This window comes from Scyliorhinus canicula, chromosome 7 (assembly GCF_902713615.1).
Source record: "Scyliorhinus canicula chromosome 7, sScyCan1.1, whole genome shotgun sequence".
In the NCBI taxonomy this organism is placed as follows: domain Eukaryota; kingdom Metazoa; phylum Chordata; class Chondrichthyes; order Carcharhiniformes; family Scyliorhinidae; genus Scyliorhinus; species Scyliorhinus canicula.
This window is the reverse complement of record NC_052152.1, coordinates 36,343,123-36,364,215: the sequence shown is the minus strand read 5'-3', so window position 1 is coordinate 36,364,215 and position 21,093 is coordinate 36,343,123. Positions and strand designations below refer to the sequence as shown.

The following is a 21,093-nucleotide window of genomic DNA, read 5'->3' as shown; positions in this document are numbered from 1 at the left end:
TGTTTTCCCGTTTCCCATGTCTGGCACTGCTGAGTTTGGAACGCAGTTGGATTGAGGAATTACGGGTTCAAACTTAAAGCCCATTACATGGTGGCACGAAATGTTGTAACGCTAATCCACCATGTTACCGTGCCTCCTTTAAGAAACCTTTGATGAAAATGTTAGTTATAAAAATAAAAAATTCACAGCACCCAATGCGATAGAAGTGTTATACCGTGACCCACCAAAATACTTGGCTGCAAAAAAAAAAACTTGACCAAAAAAAATTGATTCTTATAAGTCGAAACATTATCATCTCCTGATCAGGCTTTCGATCATAGAGTCTCAAAGAGGATGTGAAGAAGTAAGATTGGAAAAATGTACCAGTGATGTTCATCAGCTAAACCTTATTTCGTCTCATCTTGTTAATGGTCTAAATTTCCTTTGCTTTTCATGGAAACTTAATTTGGAGTTGAAGTCAGAAAAAAATGCACTTTTAACTGTCAAGTGGCAGGAAATGTGATAAATTGCACAAGCTGTAAAAACAACGTGAATGATTCAACCTGTCAAAAGCGAATGAAAAGTTGGTGTGAGCCATAAGCGATTTATTTTGAATGAACAAATTATTTGAGCAACGTGTTTGGATTTTGCTTTAGGTACTTCACATTTTGACACAGCCCATCTACTCTTATACAAATTTAGACAATCAGTAGTAAAACAAATAAATTATAGTTGATAAGCTGGAAATTTTATTCATAGTTACAATGGGCAGAAGTCATCAGAAAACTGCAACTATCATGGCAGATTGCGGAAAACGTGGACAAAATATAACATTGCTTCCTATATTTTGATAGCCTGATGAGTTCACTAAACATTTATTTCAGGAAAAAAAAGCAGTGCGCAACTGGCATGAAGCTTTCCTTTCATTAATTTATTTATACCTTTCGAGAGACGTGGTGGCATAAGCCTGTTTTACACATTCAAAATGGTTTGGAAATTCATGTTTAAATTTTTAAAAAGATACTGTAAAGCGAAAATACTGCAGATGCTGGAACTCTGGGATACAAGTTGGAAATGCCTGAAAAACTCAGTAGGTCTGGCAGCATCTGAGGGAGAAAGAAGGTTAACATTTCGAATCTGTAAAACTCCTTCAGAGGGGACGATAACCGGTATGGTTATTCAGCTCTGAAAGAAGAGGCACGCAGACTCGAAAACTAAACTCCCTCCAGAGATGCTGCCAGATCAGCCCATGATATTGTATCTGCTTATGGATGCATTCCTCAGACTCTTAGTAAATGAAGTGTTAATAAGTGCACTCATTGAAGAAATGTCTAATCCTAAATGGCTTTCTGAGGGAAATGTAGATCAATGTTTCAAGCGATGGAAGGTACAAGGAGAGAGGAAAATGGCATTTTGATCAGTTCTGGGTTATTCCAGCAACGAGTCACCACAAATCTAATTCTCACTTTCTGTACTGTCAACTTCTAGGGTTGTAATTCATTTAGACTAAGAAGTGCCAAGTGTAGCCATCTGGATCAGTATTTATGCCATACTACATTAAAAGAAAGCTAAGTGGGTGAATGAGCAGAAACTCATAAGGCTATAGTGGTCGGGACAAACAATCCTTCATCTTCGGGAGTCAATTTATTGATGTTTTATGATAAAACTGTTGTACATTCAATTTCATCAGCTTGCAGGTCACTTGTTGTTGCTTAGAGTATTTTTTCACTGGGGAATTGGATGATAATACTTTGGCCTCTTGGCCCTTGGTAGACTGCTATTTAATCCCTACCATTCCCTCGTGAAGCTAATATTAACATAATTTGGTCATGTTTGATCATACTTTATTGATGAAAACCATCTTTTATCCCTTTTGCCCCTTTCACAGTGCAGGAGGGTTAAATTGTTAACGTAATTTTCTCTCAGCAGTTTTTCATTGTGAATGTTGTGCTCATAAAGAGGCAGGATTGCTATTGTGATATGGAACCCTTTTTCCGTGTTCCACCCAATAAAATGTATGAAGTACTCCTGGGTTAAGCATAATATATAACAAATGCAAAGTACTCTCCTTATCTCAACCACACCTCTAGTTAAATACACTCTACAATGAAGGAATATTTAGAGCCTATTTCGTAAATTCTCTAAGCCGTCAGCATCTCTGATTGTGATTGGAAAATTGGTTCCAATTGTGCAAAACAGTTCCCTTGTGGATTAGAGTCTAGAGGGAACAACGCATATGATCTGCAAGCCTCGATGTGGGACTCCTAGCATAACAATTTTTATTTCACTGACTTGAGGTGTCCCCTGGGTCTCTGTATATTATTCTGTTTTTCCCAGCACTTGAATGTACATTTAGAATGTGTAAAACAGACGTGGTCCACTGTTTCTTTGGATTTTCCTAACAGTAGCCTTCCATCGAAGAAAGAACGATGGTTAATTATCCTACAAGTAACAGTTATTTGTAGTGAAAATGTAACTTTCAAAAGGTAACAAAGCTTTACATGTTTACATTTTTTTTACATAGGATACAATAAATATCCAGAGAAAGATGAATGTACATATGGGCCTGAAAAAAGTCCTGCTGCCTGTTCGGATGGAAGTTGCATCCAAACTTTGTCTCCATGCATTAGTTCAAGAACTGAGCTCCCAGAAGCTTGGTCAAGAATCCCCTTCTTGTATTCATCGTAAGTATACATTTGTGGCTCATTGTTCTTGTATAATGCAACCCATACATTAGCACCTTTACAGTGGACATGATATGAAAAATAATAGATTCCTGGTATCTCACATGTGAAAATACCGGTTTGCGGATTGTAACCTTGTCTGCCATTGTATAGGATTTTATCAAACTTGACAGGAGTTCCTACGGGTGGGAAAGGTGTCGTCAGTTTAGCAGTAAATGCAGGCATCTCTGGACTAATTCCTACATGTTTCCCTTTTTTACTTGGTTGAGTGATATATCCTTGTGGTGCCTTAATGCCATCAATTCCTGGCCCCATCTCTGGAAGTTGGAACTGTCTTATGTCTGGTTGAACAGTTGGTGGGCCCGGAGGTCCTGGAGGGCCAGGAGGGCCAGGTGCTCCTGATAATCCTTGAATACCTTCTGGACCAGGTTTTCCTGTTGGTCCAATGTGTCCTGGAACTCCTGGCTTTCCTATGCCAGGTATCCCTGGTGGCCCTGGTAATCCTTTATCACCTTTTTGTCCAGGAAGACCTGGAGGCCCTATTGGACCTCCTGGACCAGAAATGCCTGGTATTCCAGTAGGACCTTGGATACCTTTCTCTCCACGAAACCCAATTTCCCCTTTTAAGCCTGGTAGTCCTGGACGTCCAGGTAAACCAGATGGGCCTTTGTGTCCTAAATCTCCTTTTGGTCCTATTGGTCCTGGCAAACCTCTTAAACCAGGTTGTCCTTCTTCCCCAGCATATCCTGGCATACCTGCCAAACCCTGTGGACCTGCTTCCCCTTTTGGTCCTTGAGGACCTTGAAGGCCAGGTGGCCCAAACTCTCCTTTGACACCTGGAAAACCTAAACCACCTGGTGGCCCACTTTGCCCAGGAAGCCCTGGCAGTCCTCGTGCTCCTTGAGGAGCAGGAATTCCAGAAATACCGGCAGGCCCAGGTTCACCCTTATAGCCTTGCATTCCTGGAGGCCCGGTCTGACCACGTTCACCTTTTGGTGCAGGAAACCCTGGTTTTCCTACTCCAGGCATTCCGGGAGGCCCTGGTAAACCTGGAAGTCCTTTATCACCTTTTCCCCCTGGAAAACCAGGTTGACCAGGAAGTCCATCTAAACCTGGTTTTCCGATACCTGGCATTCCTGGAGGTCCTTGAACTCCACGTGGCCCTGGAAAACCTTGAGACCCTGGTTCACCTGAGAATCCTTGTTTACCTGGGCCTCCTGGTGCTCCTGGAAGACCGTTCAAACCTGCTTTTGTTACGCCTGGGAGTCCTCCAGGTCCAGGCTGTCCAGGTATCCCTTGTGGGCCCCGTAAACCAGGCAAACCAGGTACGCTTATTCCTGGTTGTCCCTTAGGCCCTACAGGACCTGGCAATCCTGGAAATCCTCTCTGTCCTGGCTCCCCTCTTTGTCCTTGCTTTCCTGGCAATCCTGGTCTACCTGGTTTGCCAAATCCAGGAATTCCTGAAGGACCTGGTAATCCTTGAGGCCCTGGTGGTCCCATTGGCCCATGTTCTCCTTTTGGTCCCATCCCACCTTTGTAACCTGACAATCCCATCTCCCCTGGTTTACCTGGCATTCCTGGCATCCCAGGCTTCCCGACACTTGGAAGACCCGGCTGACCTGGCAGACCTGGTTTACCTATTGGTCCTTGAATACCACGACCTGGCAATCCTGGCAAACCGGGTGGCCCTGATGGTCCTCTGGCACCAGGCTCCCCTGAAGGACCTTTTTCACCTTTCAGTGCACTTGGAAATGTTGGCATCATTTCTATAGAAGAAAAAAGAATTGAAATGTAACAGTTGGAATACAAATATTTGCCTCCGATTTTAATAGTTATGAAAACTTTGAAGCTTTTAATGTAATTTAAGCCAAAGTATCTGAAAATTGCTTGAAAGAAAAATAAAATGTCATACCAACCTATATAACAGATTACAAATCTTATCTCTGTGTCTACAAAACCATATTTCATACCGTTATACTTTTGGCCATCTCTTGCCATGATATATTCCTACGTCCACATTTAGAATAGAAAATCTACATGGAAAATGACACCTGAAATTGCAATTCCATTGCTCTCCTGGCCAGCCTACCATCTTCCAATTTATATAACCTTGAGCACATCCATATTTCTGCTGTCCACATGCTAACTCTCACCGATTCTCATTCACCATCAGTCCTCTCCTCATTGACCCATATTGGTCCCTGGTCCAACAACATCTCAATGTAAGCATTCTAATCCTTGTTTTCAAGTTCCTCAGTGGCGTAACCTCACTCTGACTCTGTAATATCCTCCAGCAGTATAAATACCTGAAGTAGTTTAGCAGTGCTGAAAGTGCAACACATATCATTCGCACATGTAAAAGCCAAGTGTTGATGGAGAAACACCAAAACCATACTGTGCACAGCCGACAGCACTGAACTCCCGTGTACCACGGCACACCAAAATGAATGCATTATTAAACATTTTGCAGACAGCCTAATATAATTAAAATTAACCCCACTACCTTTTTCCAGTCAGTCTGTCATAACATTTCTTATCAGAATTACAGGATCAACCTCACAGTAGAATTAAAACCACCACACCGCTTCATAAATACTGTCACTACAAGAACAGGTCAGAGGTTGGGAATTCTGACGCAAGTAACTCACTTCCTGACTCCCCAAAACCTGTCCTCAATCCACGAGGCACAAGTCCAAAGTGTGATGGAATTCTCTGCACTTGCCTGGATGAATGCAGCTCCAACAACACTCGGCACCCCATTCATCACCTTAAATATTCGCTCCCTCCACCAACTTGAGAGAATAACTCTCAATCTGCAAGAAAAAATATTGGACAGGACGGGTGCTCCAAAGAGGCAGGCTTCCTGATGAATTAGTTACTGTTCAGATAACCAGGGAATTGGGACAAAGGTCTTAAGATGACTGAAGCTAAGAAAACAGAGACCAAGGTATAGTTCAGAAGAATTAAAGGCAAAGTAAATAAAGTGCTTTGAGTTAAAGAGACAATTGCAGTAACCAGAATGGGAAAGTAGACTTCAGAGATAAATCAAATGTTTAGTGCCATTTTAATAGGGTATGGGAATCGAGAATTAAAGCAATTGCAAACAGTTCTAACAGCAGCCAAGACAAACAAATCCTAAAGTGGGTGGCTTAAAACCTCGACTGGATCACTGTCAAAAGTGGGGCGGATGCTTTGTTTAAAAGTGTCATTCAGAAGACTTGGACTGAGTTTCAAAATGCAAACCTCTAAGGGAAAGTATTGTTGTGAGAGAATAATGAGAGATTTTAAAGCGTGTTTTTGAGAGTGAAGTTTGGAAACTCTCATGTGACAATCATCCGGGGGAGATTCTGAAGAGAAATTCACAGACACTAACTGGGTTTCAGAGTAGAGTGCATTTCCTAGACAACAGTCGTCTAGAGTGCTTAAAAGTGAGTTTGTGTGTTAATAAGACCATTGTAGTTTAAGATGTATTTTGCAATATGTATTCATCTTAAAACCTGTGTGTTTTAGTTAAGCTAAGTGAGGAGTAAAGGAGTTTTGTACCATAATCCAATATTTTCATCTTTAATAAATGTTTTTCCGTGTTATTAAAACTAATTAGTGGTCCTGTGACCCTATTCCTCCACATTTTATTTAAACAAGTAAAAGCTAGGAGGTTGTATTCTTCGTCCCTGAGACTAAGTGTTGACGCTGGGGCAGAATTTGTGGATTTCACGACAGCCAAACTGGCACCAAACCTGGAACGATTCAGCGACTGTGGAGTGCCAAGCAGTGGCACCACGTGGAACACAATCGATTCCAATGGGAAATGGCGCAGGATTTGCTGTGTTCATGATTGACAATTGGGAGGCTTACAAGCTGCAACCGCATATACACATTACAATCCCCACATACACTCATTCCAGCCATGATGGCATTGGTGGTTCTGGAGTGCGCCCATCCTGCAGATGGGTCGTTGGGGCTAGAGGCCACCTAGGGGGTGGCCTGGGGGGGACACCCATACGACTGGTGCCCTAAGTTCACAGTGGGCAGTCAGCGGTGTGCACAGCTGCATGCCTGCCTTGCAAGCCATGGCAATGGTGCTTCATGCCCACCTGGCCACCCCTGCTACTCCCCCCAGCCAGCGACACAACTTCCAGCAAACTATGGCGATGTTGGACACTTTCTGTACCCCCTCTCTCTCCCTTATCAGGCGCGATGCCCGTTTCACAATTTTTAATAGCACAAGTGAACCTCGCCATTGGGAATTCAGCCCATCGGAGGCGGAGAATCGCGGAGGTCCCGTAGAATACTGGGTTGGGCGCTCTAATGTCGGGACTGATTCTCTGCCCAATCTGGTCTCACAATTCCAGCGTCGGCCGATGGAGAATCCTGGCCATGGTCGTTTGAGCTAGGGGTTCTAGTCTGGGATCTTCCCACCCAGTTTTAACACCAACTGGGATCTTAACAGTCTGAAACATTCTTGGAGTGGCCCAGGTAACATAATTTTGCCTGTCGGTAGTTTCAACCTCCCGAGGAAGTACCACACATGTATGCAGTTTGGGACTTCCTTCGAGTCCTTACACACCACAGCAGTGAATGTCTCAATATTCGCTGCTATTGCCATCAGAAGATCTGGGACAAATATCTGGCTGAGAAATTGGTCAAAATCAGGATTAAGTAAAGTCCTTTTCTGTTTTCATCGATTGTAGTTGGTGACAGCACTGATGTAATTGTGGGGCTAATGAGAATAGGTGTTCTTTGGAGGAGCTTGTGGAACGTTAGAACAAATGACCTCTTGAACAGCTTGGCGGGAAATCCAGACAAATGGAATGTCGACTGGTCGGGAGATGTGACAGTGGCCACGGCTGGACCAGAAAAGCTAGAGCTGTGACAACATTTTGAAGGCCAATTTGCAATGTATCAATCCAAGTCAAAAGGTTAGCAGTTTTCACTGTAGTTTACATCGATTATGTTCTGTGAAGCAAAAAATGAAACATGAATTGGCGGTTAGAAAAACAGTAAACGCCACTCAAGATCTAGTGCCCCGCCTCTACAATTCAGCAGGCTTTTGGACAAATGTGAAGGTCACCATGAACTGCCGTAATGCACTGCAGTTCAGTGGCTATGTTGATGCACTTTTCTCAAGTTGTGTGATGGGACCACCGATTCTTAGGTCAGAACAGAACGGTTTCAATGATGTCAAGGTGGTGGTTTTGTAGTGTATATATTGGTGCACATGAATTTGCTCAGCCGTGTAATGATGGAATATTACATAATGTGAATGAACATTGTATCTTAATGATTATACTCACCTAGAAACCACCAAATGACACTACTGTGACTTGATGGGCAAATTGCTGAATAGAGAAAAAAATGTAAATACTCTAACGATAGGATGCATGAAGGGGATTTTGAAAATTTCAGCAAATTTCTCTCAGGCACTGCGTACCAGAGAAACGCCAAATTAAAATTATTGCAGTGAGACATTCTGTTGAAAGAGAAGATTTGTGAGATTTTGGTATCTGCCATGATCTCAAGATATTTCAGACTACTTTACGAGAAATGGAGTACTTTCGAAATACAAATACTGTGACAATGTAGGAAATAAAATCTAAGTACCAATATATTTTATTTTCATCTGTTTCTACTTTATTAACTGATGCTGAAAGTGACCAGTGTCAAACACTAGGATATTGGATCAGGTTCAGCATATAAAATGACTTTGACACCCCTGCACTGTATCAGCCAAGTCTTTCTGCTGTATTAACATAATTTTCTCACAGTTATCTAAATATACAATTCTGGGAGAAAACAATAAAAGGATTAAAAACTATATACACTAGGTTGATGTGAGGGTAATCACGCATCAATTCCTGTACTAAAGACCTCCTTCATTTATTTCACCTATTCTAAAGGCAATCTGCTAAGGAACAACTCTACTAGGAGTGGTTACTTTCCAAAACTTCCATGAGGGTGGCACAGTGGTTATCACTGCTGCCTCACAGCCCCAGCGACTCGGGTTCAATTCTTGCCTCGGGTCACTGTCTGTGTGGAATTTGCACTTTCTTCCCGTGTCCGAAAGGGTTTCCTCCGGGTGCTCCAATTTCCTCCCACAGTCCAAAGATGTGCAAAGATCTGGTGATCATCTGGTCAAGTTTTTCCCTACTTCAAAATACTGAAGGCATTTTTAGCACTTCAGTTCCTGTTCTATGTGGGACTAGCTAATGCTGCGTAGATGTGTGCTGTGAGAACTTCTGTTGTTGGTATGGCACAGCTACAAACTGCTATACTCAGCCGAACCTTCAAGAGGAGCCACTGGAACCTTAGGTGGATTGTCCATGCTAAATTGCCCCTTAGTGTCCAAGGGTGTGTGGCTAGGGTGGATTTATGGGGCTAGGGCGGGGGAATGGACCTGGGTAGGCTACTCTTTCAGAGGGTCGGTGCAGACTGGATGGGCCAAATGGCCTCCTTCTGCACTGCAGGAATTCTATGCTTCGCCCAATTTCCAAATGAACATTTCTTGACAAGAGAGTTAATGCGCTAGAAGAACAAACTTTGGGCAGGGCTGAATGGCCTATTCACTCTGACCCGACATCCTAAATGTTTGTGTGTGTGTGTGTGTGTGTGTGTGTGTGCGCGATTCATCAACACACTAATAATTTCCAGCAGAGGTTGCTGGAGAGTGAACAGGGGGTCACTGGTCAATTGGTCATCTGGTGATCATCAGCCGAACCTTCAAGAGGAGCTACTGGAACCTTTATTCCTTTGGCCACAAGGCATTTCTGGCATTGTCAAGGCAAAGGAATTATTTTCTGAGAGGAGAATGATTTTTTTCCCAACCCAGAGGGGTTATGTTTCAAATATTACAACTACAATGTGTTTCTCATTTTAAAAGAAAACTGTCTTAACCAAATTGAATTTAACAATACGGGAACTTCTCTGCACTTTGATGTAGTAAAGTACCCTGTTTGACAGAGTCAGATTGCATTGGATTTTTTTTTATAAACAATCGCATGTTTTAAAAATATTTAAACAGAGTCCTGACTGCATATTGGAGCATTAGGAATTCCCTCAAATAGTTTCCTGATGAAAGTTGAGTTTACCACAATTAAGCATAACCTCAAAAGTCCCCAACTATTGCACAGATGTTATTGGGATATTGAAGCAGTTCAGATACTGACATATTTAACACTTATCTATTTTAAACTCTAATGTATTTTTCTGGGGAAACTGCTGTTTGGTTTAAATTTTACACAAGAACTAAGCAAACTAATGCATTTCAGGTGACGATAACCCTAATAAAAACATTTTAATGAACAAGTTAGACTATTTCTTACTTAGAACAGTGCAGATCCACTATATCCTGATTTACTTCACTGTCTTCATATTTTCTCAAAATTATTACTTAACTTCAGGTCCAGATCGAATCATCTAATTATCCAGTATTCTTTGGGATCAATGCATTAAGTTTCATTAAAGCATTAAATGAGGGAAGAATCTCATGCAGAACACCAATATTAATGAGATTTCTATTTCTTCTGATTTATATAGCGCCAGTTAAACTGCCCCTTTTTAAAAACTGGTGCTTTACCAAACGCCAAAACAGTTTTGTAGCAATGATCAACTTGAATTGACCACTCCATGTCTGGGCGGCACGGTGGCACAGTGGTTAGCACTGCTGCCTCACAGCTCCAGCTGGGTTCAATTCTAGCCTTGGATCACTGTCTGTGTGAAATTTGCACATTTTCCCCCGGTCTGCGTGGGTTTCGTCCGGGTGCTCCAGTTTATTCCCCCAGTCCAAAGATGTGCATGTTAGGTGGATTGTCCATGCTAAAATTGCCACTTAGTATCCAGGGATGTGCAGGCTAAGCTATGGGGGCTAGGGCTGGTTGGGAGGGGGAGTGGGTCTAGGTATGGTGCTCTCTCAGAGGGTGGTCCAGACTTGATGGGCCAAATGGTCTCCTTACACACTGTAGGAATTCTATGATCATGTAAGGGCCCCAGGAGAAGTACACTTAATTGGCTGAATGGACCTTGCTCACTTATGTTCTCATGAATGCTTTTAAGAGGTTTGAACTTGATCAAGGACTGGGGGGGCTGAGACCAGAATCTGTCCAAAATTAATTCAAGGTGATGTTCCCTTCATCTCATTTTAAGAACAATGGTGTACACATTGCACATTATTGCCCATGGTGAACACATTCAGGTTTGCATTTGCACTCTAAAGAATTACATCTTTGATGTAAACTATAAAATGAGCACAATGTAAAAAAATGGAAGAGAATTATGCATAAAATGTAATTGTAATCCAATTCTTCAATCACATTGGACAGCTGACATAATCATGGCAACACCTGCACCTAGGCACAGTGGTTAGCACTGTTGCTTCACAGCGCCAGGATCCCAGGTTCGATTACTGGCTTGGGTCACTGTCTGTGTGGAGTCTGCACATTCTCCCCGTGTCTGCGTGGGTTTCCTCTGGGTGGTCCAGTTTCCTCCCACAAGTCCCAAAGACGTGCTTGTTAGGTGAATTGAACTTTCTGAATTCTCCCCCTATGTACCCGAACAGGCACCGGAGTGTGGCAACTAGGGGATTTTCACAGTGACTTCATTGCAGTGTTAATGTAAGCCTACTTGTGACAATAATAAAGATTGTTATTATTATCTTGCACACTTGCCCAAAGTCTCAGTTCTCTCCTTTCCTTTTTTGGCTGCTTCTATTCCTCAACCCATTATTTTACATGCATCTTATAAGCAGTTTCCTGAATAGCTTCCAGAGTAAGTAAAGGCAGGAGTGGGTATTCAAATTTATATGACATATTTAGGCCGTGATTCTCCGGAGCCGATATCGTAGGACCCGCGCCGGGTCGGCGATTCTCCGGGGCCGATTTCCGGGCGCCTGTGGGATCGTTGCCGCGCCAGCCGGTGGCCGTTGAAAGATGCCCCCCCCCGGCGACTCTCCGGGCCTCGCCGGACCAAGTGGCCGCCGTGTTCGGCTGAGTCCCGCCGGCGTGGGGCACGTATGGTCCTACATGGTGGGACCTGGAAGTTCTGTCTGTAGGTGCCATCCTGGAAGGGGGGGGGGGGATCTGACACCGGTTGGGGGGGGGGGGCTCCATGGTGGCCTGGCCCGCGATCAGGGTTGACTGATCGGTGGACATTCTGGTTCCGTGGGGGCCTGTAGGGCTCAGCTGTATTGCCTGGGGGCCGCGCTGAGTCGGGAACCCACGTGCACGTGCAAATCCACGCCGGCCATAGCGCGCATGCGCGAACCCGTGCCGGCCGTGTCGCGCCGGCTGGAACTGTGGACACCACTGCAGCGCCGACTTAGCCCCCTAGGAAGGGGAGCATACCTGATTATCGAGGACCATTGACCCCGGAGTGGTTGGCGCCGCTTTTTACGCCGGCATCAGAACTTAGCCGCAGGATTTGAGAATCCCGGCCTTAATGTATCTGAAAGTCAAGGATGCAGCCATGGTGGACCTTGCTCATTGCTTGTAAAATGCTTTTTGCTTTTGCTAGTTGGAAACTGTGCATTTTTAGGGAGGAAGCCTTTGGGATCTTCATTTAATTCTGTACTTTCGTGTTAGCATGAGCCTGGGGGGAGAATACCGAGGGACTGATATTGGACTTGTGAGTGATCCATTTGGCAGCAAGAGGTGCATATGTTACAAAGCTGTAGTTCTAACCAAAGATTATGCCCTTAACCACAAGACTAAATTATAATCCTGAATCATGCATTCCCAGACACTGCTGTTATTATTTATAACAGATACGGACTTCAGGTTATATTTTGTATTGCTGCTTTGCTATTTCGGTTGTCTGGTTTTTGTGAAAATATAGCTAAGTTTTAGGAATAGGATAATAATTCACCTTCAATACATCCCAAACCCTTCTTCTCACTGTTTATCTAAATTTCTTCTTTCTCCAAATATGCTATTATTGTCTGTTAAACTTTTTTTTAAATTGCTTATACCAATGGCCTTTTCTGATAATTCATTCCACAAGAGTAGAAACTAAAGAGTAAATGTGTGTCGGTTGATTTCCCTTCTTAATTCCAATTTCCTCAATTTTAACTTGATGAATGCTGAAAAATTGACGTCACAACAAAAAAATGAAGGAAACATACAGCAAGTATCAACCAAACCCAGTCTGTAGCTCTCATCTGACTCAGAATCCTGGAGATGATGTCTCACTCCTTTTAAACTCATGATCTAGTCTGTAAACCTGTACCAGTACTGACGGAGTGCTGCACTGTCAAACATGCTGTTGTTTAAATGAGATGTTAAACCAAATCTCCAACAGCCTATTTTCAATGGTTTGAATGAACATTTGCGGTGACATGGCATAATTTTGCACAAAGGCATTGAGTTCTCCTGATGTTCCTAACAACACTCCTCCCTCCCACCAAACTATCAAAATCAGATTAATCATGGATTTTAGGAAATATTACTCATATTTTGGACTACCCAAATGTAATCCTTGCATTCATAGAATCTTAGAATCTCTGCAGTGCAGAAGGAGGCCATTTGACCCATTGAGTCTGCATAGACCCTCTGAAAGACCACCCCACCCAAACCCATTCCCCCCGCCCCATCCCTGTAAACCCACCTCACCTGTACATCCCTGGACAATAAGGGGCAATTTAACATGTGCAAACCACCAACCTGACCATCTTTTGACTGTGAGGGGAAATCGGAGCATTCAAAGTAATTAATTGAATGTGAAATGCTTTAAAGTGTTTCTGAGAGATCTGGGGCAGAATTCTCCGACCCCCCCGCAGGGTTGGGGAATCGCCCGGGGCCGGCGTAAATCCCGCCACCCGGGAATCGGCGGGGGCGGGAATCACGCCGCGCCGATCGGCGTGCCCCCCCGCGGCGACTCTCCAGCCCGCGATGGGCCAAAGTCCCGCCACTGTCAGGCCTCTCCCGCCGACGTGGTTTAAACCACCTCTGTGCCGGCGGGATTGGCGGCACAAGCGGGAGATCGCCCTGCCAATCGGCGGGCGTGCCTGTGTCATGGGGCACTCTTTTTCTTCTGCCGCCGCCACAGTCTCCACCATGGCGGAGGCGGGAGAGACCCCTCCACCGCGCATGCGCCGGTGGTGACGTCAGCGGCCGCTGACGCTCGGGCGCATGCGCGGACTCACGCCAACCGGAGAAGCCCTTTCAGCCAGCCCCGACGCCGGGCGGCGTGGCGCCAAAGGCCATTGGCGCCAGTCGGCGGAGCGGGAGCCAATCCGGCGCGGGCCTAGCCCCTAAAGGTGCGGAGAATTCTGCACCTTTGGGGAGGCCCAACACCGGAGTGGTTGGCGCCACTCCGCGACGCCGGGACCTCCCGCCCCGCGGGTAGGGGAGAATTGCACCCATGATTGCCTGCCTTAGGAAGGTGAGCCTTTCTCTGGTGAGAACTTGAAAGAGACGGACCAAATTTTTAATTTTTAAAAAATAAATTTAGAGTATCCAATTATTATTTTTTTCAATTAAGGGGCAATTTAGCGTGGCCAATCAACCTACCATGCACATCTTTGGGTTGTGGGGGCAAAACTCAGGCAGACACGGGGAGAATGTGCAAACTCCACACGGACAGTGTCCCAGGGTCGGGATACGAACCAGGGACCTCGTGAGACAGACCGAATTAACATTTTTAAAATGATTTTCGATGAAGAGTTCATTAGAAACACTCATCTTCTAGTAGCTGAAATAATTCTTTTTCAATAAACTACATTTGCCTTGTCTGGAATTTACCGCAGTTTACCACCTACGGTTACCACTGCGAGTATGGATTCAGGCCTACCCATCCGTCATTCTCTTCAATGATGCCTGGCTTACTGAGAGGTGCTGGAATTTTTATTTCATATGTCAACGGTCTATAAGCAGATTTGTTTTTATAAAAAAAAGACAGCATTTGAAAATCATTTTACTTCATTACTTTCTTCTGATCATATATAACTTTAAGAATTTGTTACTCTCCAGACACCATACACTGGTGGAATTCTCTCAACCAACCCGTGATGGGTTTGGTGGTGGGCGGGTGCAGAGAATCTGGCGGGAGCCAAAAAGTCAGAAACCCGCTAGCGTAAAATCACATTGCAATTCTCCCCATGGCGGGTTAATGGTGGGTCAGTCTGCTCGCGGTCACGTGGTGCGAACACCATTTGAATTCATTTGAATCCCATGCATGCTCATTAAAACACCGGCATCCCATCAGGCCTTTCAATCTTTTGTCACATCAGCATGAAATTACGTCGGTCTAAATCCCGATTGCTGCTGAGTGGCGTGCACAAGACGTCCCTCAGTTCTCCAGAGACTTTGGGGTGAGTGCAACAAAGCTGATGTGCCATAATTCTGCACTGCCCGTGATGTGGTGCTCAACACTCTGTCGGGGCAGACTGGTTCCTGCCCCCTATCTCCACGTCGAGTTGGCCTTCATTGACAGCACCGTGCCTCTGGGTCCATGAACACTCCTGTGTCGCTGCGTCAGACTAATACTGTGCCTGGGATTGGGGAGTACAGAGTCTCCTTCTCCCAGGTGCCACACACCGACCGGTGTCTATCTGAAAAGGACTGCACTGTGGGACTCATGCAGCCACCGCAATAAAGATCTGAAGTTTGAAGTGGAGTGTGGGGTGAGGGGTCAGGGGGCGTGGTGGTGGCTTGAAAAAGGCAAGGGGGGCGGCAATGTGGAGGGAGGTGCAAGAAGGGTGGGGTGGTGTAGGGCGAGAACTCTTGACGGCAGGCAGAGGGGCAAGGAGGTGGGTGAAGAGGGTGTACATAGGAAGGCAGAAGGAAGACCGAGGGGAGGGAAGCTGGACCCTGACAAGGTTAATGAAAAGCTGACGAACCAGAGGGTCATAGGAATACCACATCATTTACTGGAAGGGGATGGCTGAAGACTCAAGATGTGTTGGGTTGAGGTGCAAGTGGGGCATGTTATAGGCTGGGGAATGGGGGAGGGTGAAGTTGAATTGAATCAAGACTTCATCTTGAGGCTCTTGGACTTTCCCCTCTGAGTTGCTGACATCTTGTATATTCTGGTGAAGACAGGTGGGCTGCAGAGAGTTCTGGACTGCTGTTTAAATATGACGCTGGGACCTTTCAACCCTTCAGCGAAGGCAAACAGATGAATCAGCTATTGGCCCATCAGGAGAGTCAGAGAAGAACTCGCCTGTGCATAACTAATGAGGTTCCAAGCACTGACTCTGCCAGCAGGATCCCATTATTTTGGTCAGTGAGTCAGGCGTCGCTGGAGCCACCCGCCACTGCACAAATGGGAGAATTCTGCCCACTGTCTAACGGAGTTCTTTGCACTGCACTTCAGTTTAAAAAGTAAAGATAAATATTTTCCCCAAACATTCTTCAGGAATACCAGAACGAACATCTATTCTGAAGAAAGATTAGTGACCTGAATCATTAACTTTGTTTCTCTCTCCACAGATGCTACCTGATCTGTCTCAGATTTCCCCTATATGAAGTGTTTTGCTTCTGCAAACTGTCAATTGACCTTACCACAAACAAACGCAGAGTTCTGAATTCCAGCCTCAATAATCGTTGACCTTTGCGTAAACTCACCTAGTGATTACTGAAAAGCAATTCAACGTTGCAGCCTTCAAACAACACACAGCTACACATTTAGTTAGGAATAATAATATCTGGTATTCAGTCATTTCAAAAGAGGACCTCCACTGACTTACCACCATTAACACGCTGCTAGCTATATCATAAATTCTGTGGGTCTGGCACATTTTCCCATCTCACAATTATCTGTCACACTTTGAAAAAAAGTGTTAAGCAGCAAAGACAGTCATTTTAAATGTGCAAACTGAGGTATGTATTGAAAATATCTTAACTGTTATCTGAACTATTAATGGCTGTGCCCCCGACCTATCTTACCAATCACACTTAAAGAGACTTGTAGTCTCCAGAGCAGCTAAACTCCGATCTAACGGCAAGTAAGAGATTTATGTCTTTACAAAGGCATCACTCAAACACCAGATCTGAGTGGGATTGTTAAACTAGAGATTGTTAAGTGACATGCTACAATGCTTCTCTCTTGAAACAGAACACATTTTTGGCTTTCAATCAGAAATCTAACCGGCGGTGATCTGTTTAAAATTTTAAAAGACAACTGCTTTTTACTGTGTTATGTGAGACTGTCAAATATTTACACAATGTTGTGTTTCTATGGTGCATTTGTTCAGCTCGCTGAGTCTGAACATATTCTTTCAACAATACATGAAAAGCCAAGAGTCCCCACAATGTTAATTTATGAGCTGGTGCTGATGTTTTTATTGGCACTTTCGCTGACAACTTTGGTGTTTTAATAACAGACAAAAACAGCACACACACACACTTTGTCTCATTTCATTCCAATTCATTTTCCTCTCATTTGAGCACAGATTGCTTGATCCAGTGCCTGAGTTCTTCAATTGCAGTCTGGTTTGAGTTATGTGACTATTTGTGTTTTGTCTACCGTATTTTCCGGTGCCTTGCATCTTGAATGTTTAAGTTAATTTAAATATAAATGGTGCATTAATCCCCAGCCGTGAATCTCGGTCGCGTACTTGTGGTGTGGTATGTGCTCTCAACAGACTGGAGTTATACGGATGTCTGCACATCACTGCATGTTGCTCTGAAGTCAGTTGCATAGAACCTTCTTGCAAGTGTGCTTACACGCATGTGCAGAGCTTTCATCCCCAAAAGAAAAAATATGCCATCAGAAATGGTTGAAATCATATTCATTAGTTCTTATTAGACAGCAAGGAAAATGTTCAATATTTTAATAAATTACTAGTGATTGTATTTTCTTTGACAAGGCTGCATTTATTGCCTGTCCCAAGTTGCTTAAGAAGATGGCTATGGGTCAGCTTGAACTGATACAGTCCTCGTGGTGATGGTGTTCTAACAATGGCTATTATGGAATTATAGAATCATAGAATTTACAGTGTAGAAGGAGGCCATTCGGCCCATCGAGTCTGCACCGGCCCTTGGAAAGAGCACCCCACTCAAGCACACACCTCCTCTACCCCATCCCCTTAACCCAGTAACCCCATTTAACCTTTTTTGGACACTAAGGGCAATTTAGCATAGCCAATCCACCTAACCCGCACATCTTTGGAATTCCACGATTCTGACCCAGCAACAATGATGTGAACAGTGATGTATGATCAAGTCAAATATATGATTTGAAGAGGAACTTGGGGGTGATAAGTGTTCCAATCAGATTGCTACTCTTGTTTTTCTTGGTGGTAGGGATTGCAAAGGGATAAGGAGCTGCCAAAGTAACCTTGGTGAAGTGCTGCAGATCGGACACACTGCAGCCTGTGAATATTGAGTTCAGTGGCAAGGGAACCTTATGTTTACCTTGAATGAACCTCAAATGTTTAGTTCTGGTTGATGTTGAGCTTCTTGACAATTGTTGTGGCTGCTCCCACCCAGACAGCTGTTGAGTATTCAATAATATTCTGGACTTGAGCCTTGCAGTTAGTGCAGAGATTTTGCATGTGCTGAAGTGGCTCATCACAGGGTACATCGTTTCTGCTGGTCTGGTGCAGCTTCTTGCCAATGGCAGCCTACTAAGATATTACTGATTTGTGGTTTGAAATCTATGATGCATTGAAGTTCATGGCTGAATTTTTCTTGTTCAAGACAGTCATTACCTAGCATTTATGTTGCACAAAAGTTGCTAGTTGTCAACCTAAGCTTATGTTACCCAGGTCTTATTGTAACCTGATATGAGGTGATTCATTATCAGAAGCCTGGGGCTAAACACTGTAGAATTATATAGTTTCCCGTCCTAGACGCATATTGCGGTTGATACTGTGAATATAGACTTAGAAACGCTGTTTGATACAAAATAGACTTATTAGTGAAATTTAAACCCATGGGTTAAAGGGACAGTGGCAGCATGTACTTTGATATACAGGGCATAATTTCAAAGCTAGCAGACGGTATAAATCTTGGAAAAGTGACAAACAAGGAGGGGGATAGTAACAGATTTCAGAAGAACATCAACTGGGAAATGGGTGGGCACATAACAGATGAAATTTAGGGCGCAATTTACAGGCCACGTCCTGCAGGAATCGGGTTGGGACACAGCAGTTGATCCCCAGAAAAGCCTCTCCCGGGATTCCCGATGGTCATTACGCCTCGCGAGATCTGGTTAGATGACACAATGGGCGGGATTCAGACTCTCATAGTTAAGTGAGTTAAAAAGCCCAATTAACTATGTCTACACTGGATCGAACGGCCACCCGGTATCTACCAGCCTTGCTGAGGAGACCCCCAGCCGAGTGCTGTTTAGCACTGGTCCCCGTCAGAACGGCACTTCGGAGAGGGGGCGGGGGGGGGCATGACCAGGAGGTTAGTGGCCCCCGGGTGGTTTGTCTCTAGCCAGGCTAGCACCTTGGCACTGCTGGTGCCACCTGGACACCCTGCCACTGCCATCCGAGCACCTGGGTGCCAGCCCCGTACTTACAGGGTGCCCGGGGGCACTGCCAGACTGGGGTGGGACGCGGAGTGGTCCGAGGACCCCCTAATTAGGTGTTGGGGAGTTGGGGGGGTCCGGGGGTTGTATTTGGGGGTCAAGAGATTGGGGCGGCATTCCTTCACTGAGGAGCTCTGCTCGTTGTAGCACCTCAGTGTAGGAATGACGCTAAGTGCGGCCCCAGGGTGTGTTCCTCGCCAGAGACTGCAACAAAGTGCCATTAGAGAGCGCTGGGTAAGACCTTGTTACTCCCGCCCAAAACGGACTCTGATTTTTAAAAAATGTAATCACGACCTTAATGTAGAAAGTGTGAAATTACGCATTTTGGTTGGAAGACTGAAGACAAGCAATTAAACTAAATGCTACAAATCTAATGGGTTACAGGAACAGAAACCTGGTGGTGTATGCACGCAAACATTTGAAGGCAACAGGGCCAGTTGAAAGGAGTGTTAGAAAAGTATACCTGATTCTTTGCTTTGCAGACAAAGACATGGAGTATAAAAGTGAGACTGTTATGTCTAACTGTTATAAATCACTGTTTAGGCTCCTGCTAAAGTATTACCTTCAATTCTGGGCATCCCACTTTGGGAAGGGTGTGTAGTTCCCAAAGAGACTGCTGAGGAGATTTAGTTACATGGTACCAGGAGGTAATCACAGCATGCCACCTCCACCTCTGATGTATTTATGTGAAGAGGTTAGAGAGATTGGTGTTGTGTTCCTTAGTGCAAAGATGATGGGGTATTTAGCAGTTGTACAAAAAACATGAAGGATTTTGAAAGGGTAAATAAGGAGAAATGTTGTTGTGCCAGAAGGATTGGTAACCAGAGGACATGGATTAAAGATCCAGAGCTGAGATGAAGAGATTTTTTTTGCACTGCACACTAATGGAGTGAGCACTGCTGGAAAGGCTGTGGAAGCAGATTCAAAAAATAACTTTCAAAAGCAAATTGAATAAATATTTGAAGAAGAAAAGCTTGAAGAATGATGAGGAAAGAGGAGGGAAAAGCAAACTGATTGGTCTCTAACCATCACAACCATCTTCCTCCAACTGAATGATTGCAGCCACTTAAAGATTTTCTCTTCGATGCTGGGGGGGGGGTTTCAGTTTGCCATTGTCATAACGCCCATTAGGACCCCAGGTAAACCATAATTGTATGAGCTCCCCAGGTGGAGGCCTATCACCTGGGGCTTGTTATGAGCAAAGGGTAACAGCAGGCCCAGATTAGGGCCTGGTGAGGTACGACCTCCCAGCTAGGATTCCACTGGTAGTGAGATGCTGCGTTATGCAGGCATTTGGAAATATTTTTAAATAAATACTGTCAGTCTCCTCTGCGTCATTATAGCCATACTCAATCAAATGCTGTCTTGATGTTAATTGTAGCTACTCTTGCTTCTCCTTTACTTTCCCCTTATGGATCTAGGGCTGGTTCACAGCTGTGAGTGACTGTTCAAGTGAGTGAGTGATGCTGAAGGAAACTGAACTAATGATGTACAGGTTAGGTGGATTGGCCACTCTTTTGAGGTCAACAAAATATAAGAAAGCAAACAAACTTAGGGATAAAGCAAAAAAGTGCTGTTCCTGATAGGGGCATTGCCCAAACGTTATAGTGGAGGGAACTTGTGCCTAGAGTCTGAAGAGGTGGGGGAGGCCCTAAATGAATACTTTGCTTCAGTCTTTACTAGAGAGAGGGACCTTGTTTCCCATGAGAACAGTGTGAACTAGGTTAATAGACTCGAACAGGTTGATATTAAGAAGAAGGATGTGCTCAAAACTTTGAAAAGCATCAGGATAGATAAGTCCCCTGGGCCTGACGGGATATACCCAAGATTACTACGGGAAGCGAGGGAAGAGATTGCTACGCCATTGGCGATGATCTTTCCATTCTCACTCTCTACTGGAGTAGTACCGGATGATTGGAGGGAGGCGAATGTTGTTCCCCTATTCAAGAAAGAAAATAGGGAA

The 21,093-nt window shown here is 44.4% G+C and overlaps 1 protein-coding gene across 8 annotated transcripts in view; it reads right to left on the bottom strand.

Moving 5' to 3' along the window:
• Positions 1-705: 705 nt before the first annotated feature.
• LOC119968865 (collagen alpha-1(VIII) chain-like) overlaps positions 706-21,093 on the bottom strand; it is a 177,668-nt gene continuing 157,280 nt past the window's right edge. For 7 of the 8 annotated variants that reach the window (XM_038801765.1, XM_038801760.1, XM_038801762.1 and 4 more), the window contains one exon: positions 2,496-4,429. In XM_038801765.1, the coding sequence (XP_038657693.1) occupies positions 2,496-4,429 (1,934 nt within the window). Of the gene's footprint in view, positions 4,430-21,093 lie in introns of all 8 variants that reach the window. The other variant, XM_038801759.1, reaches the window with a different exon arrangement.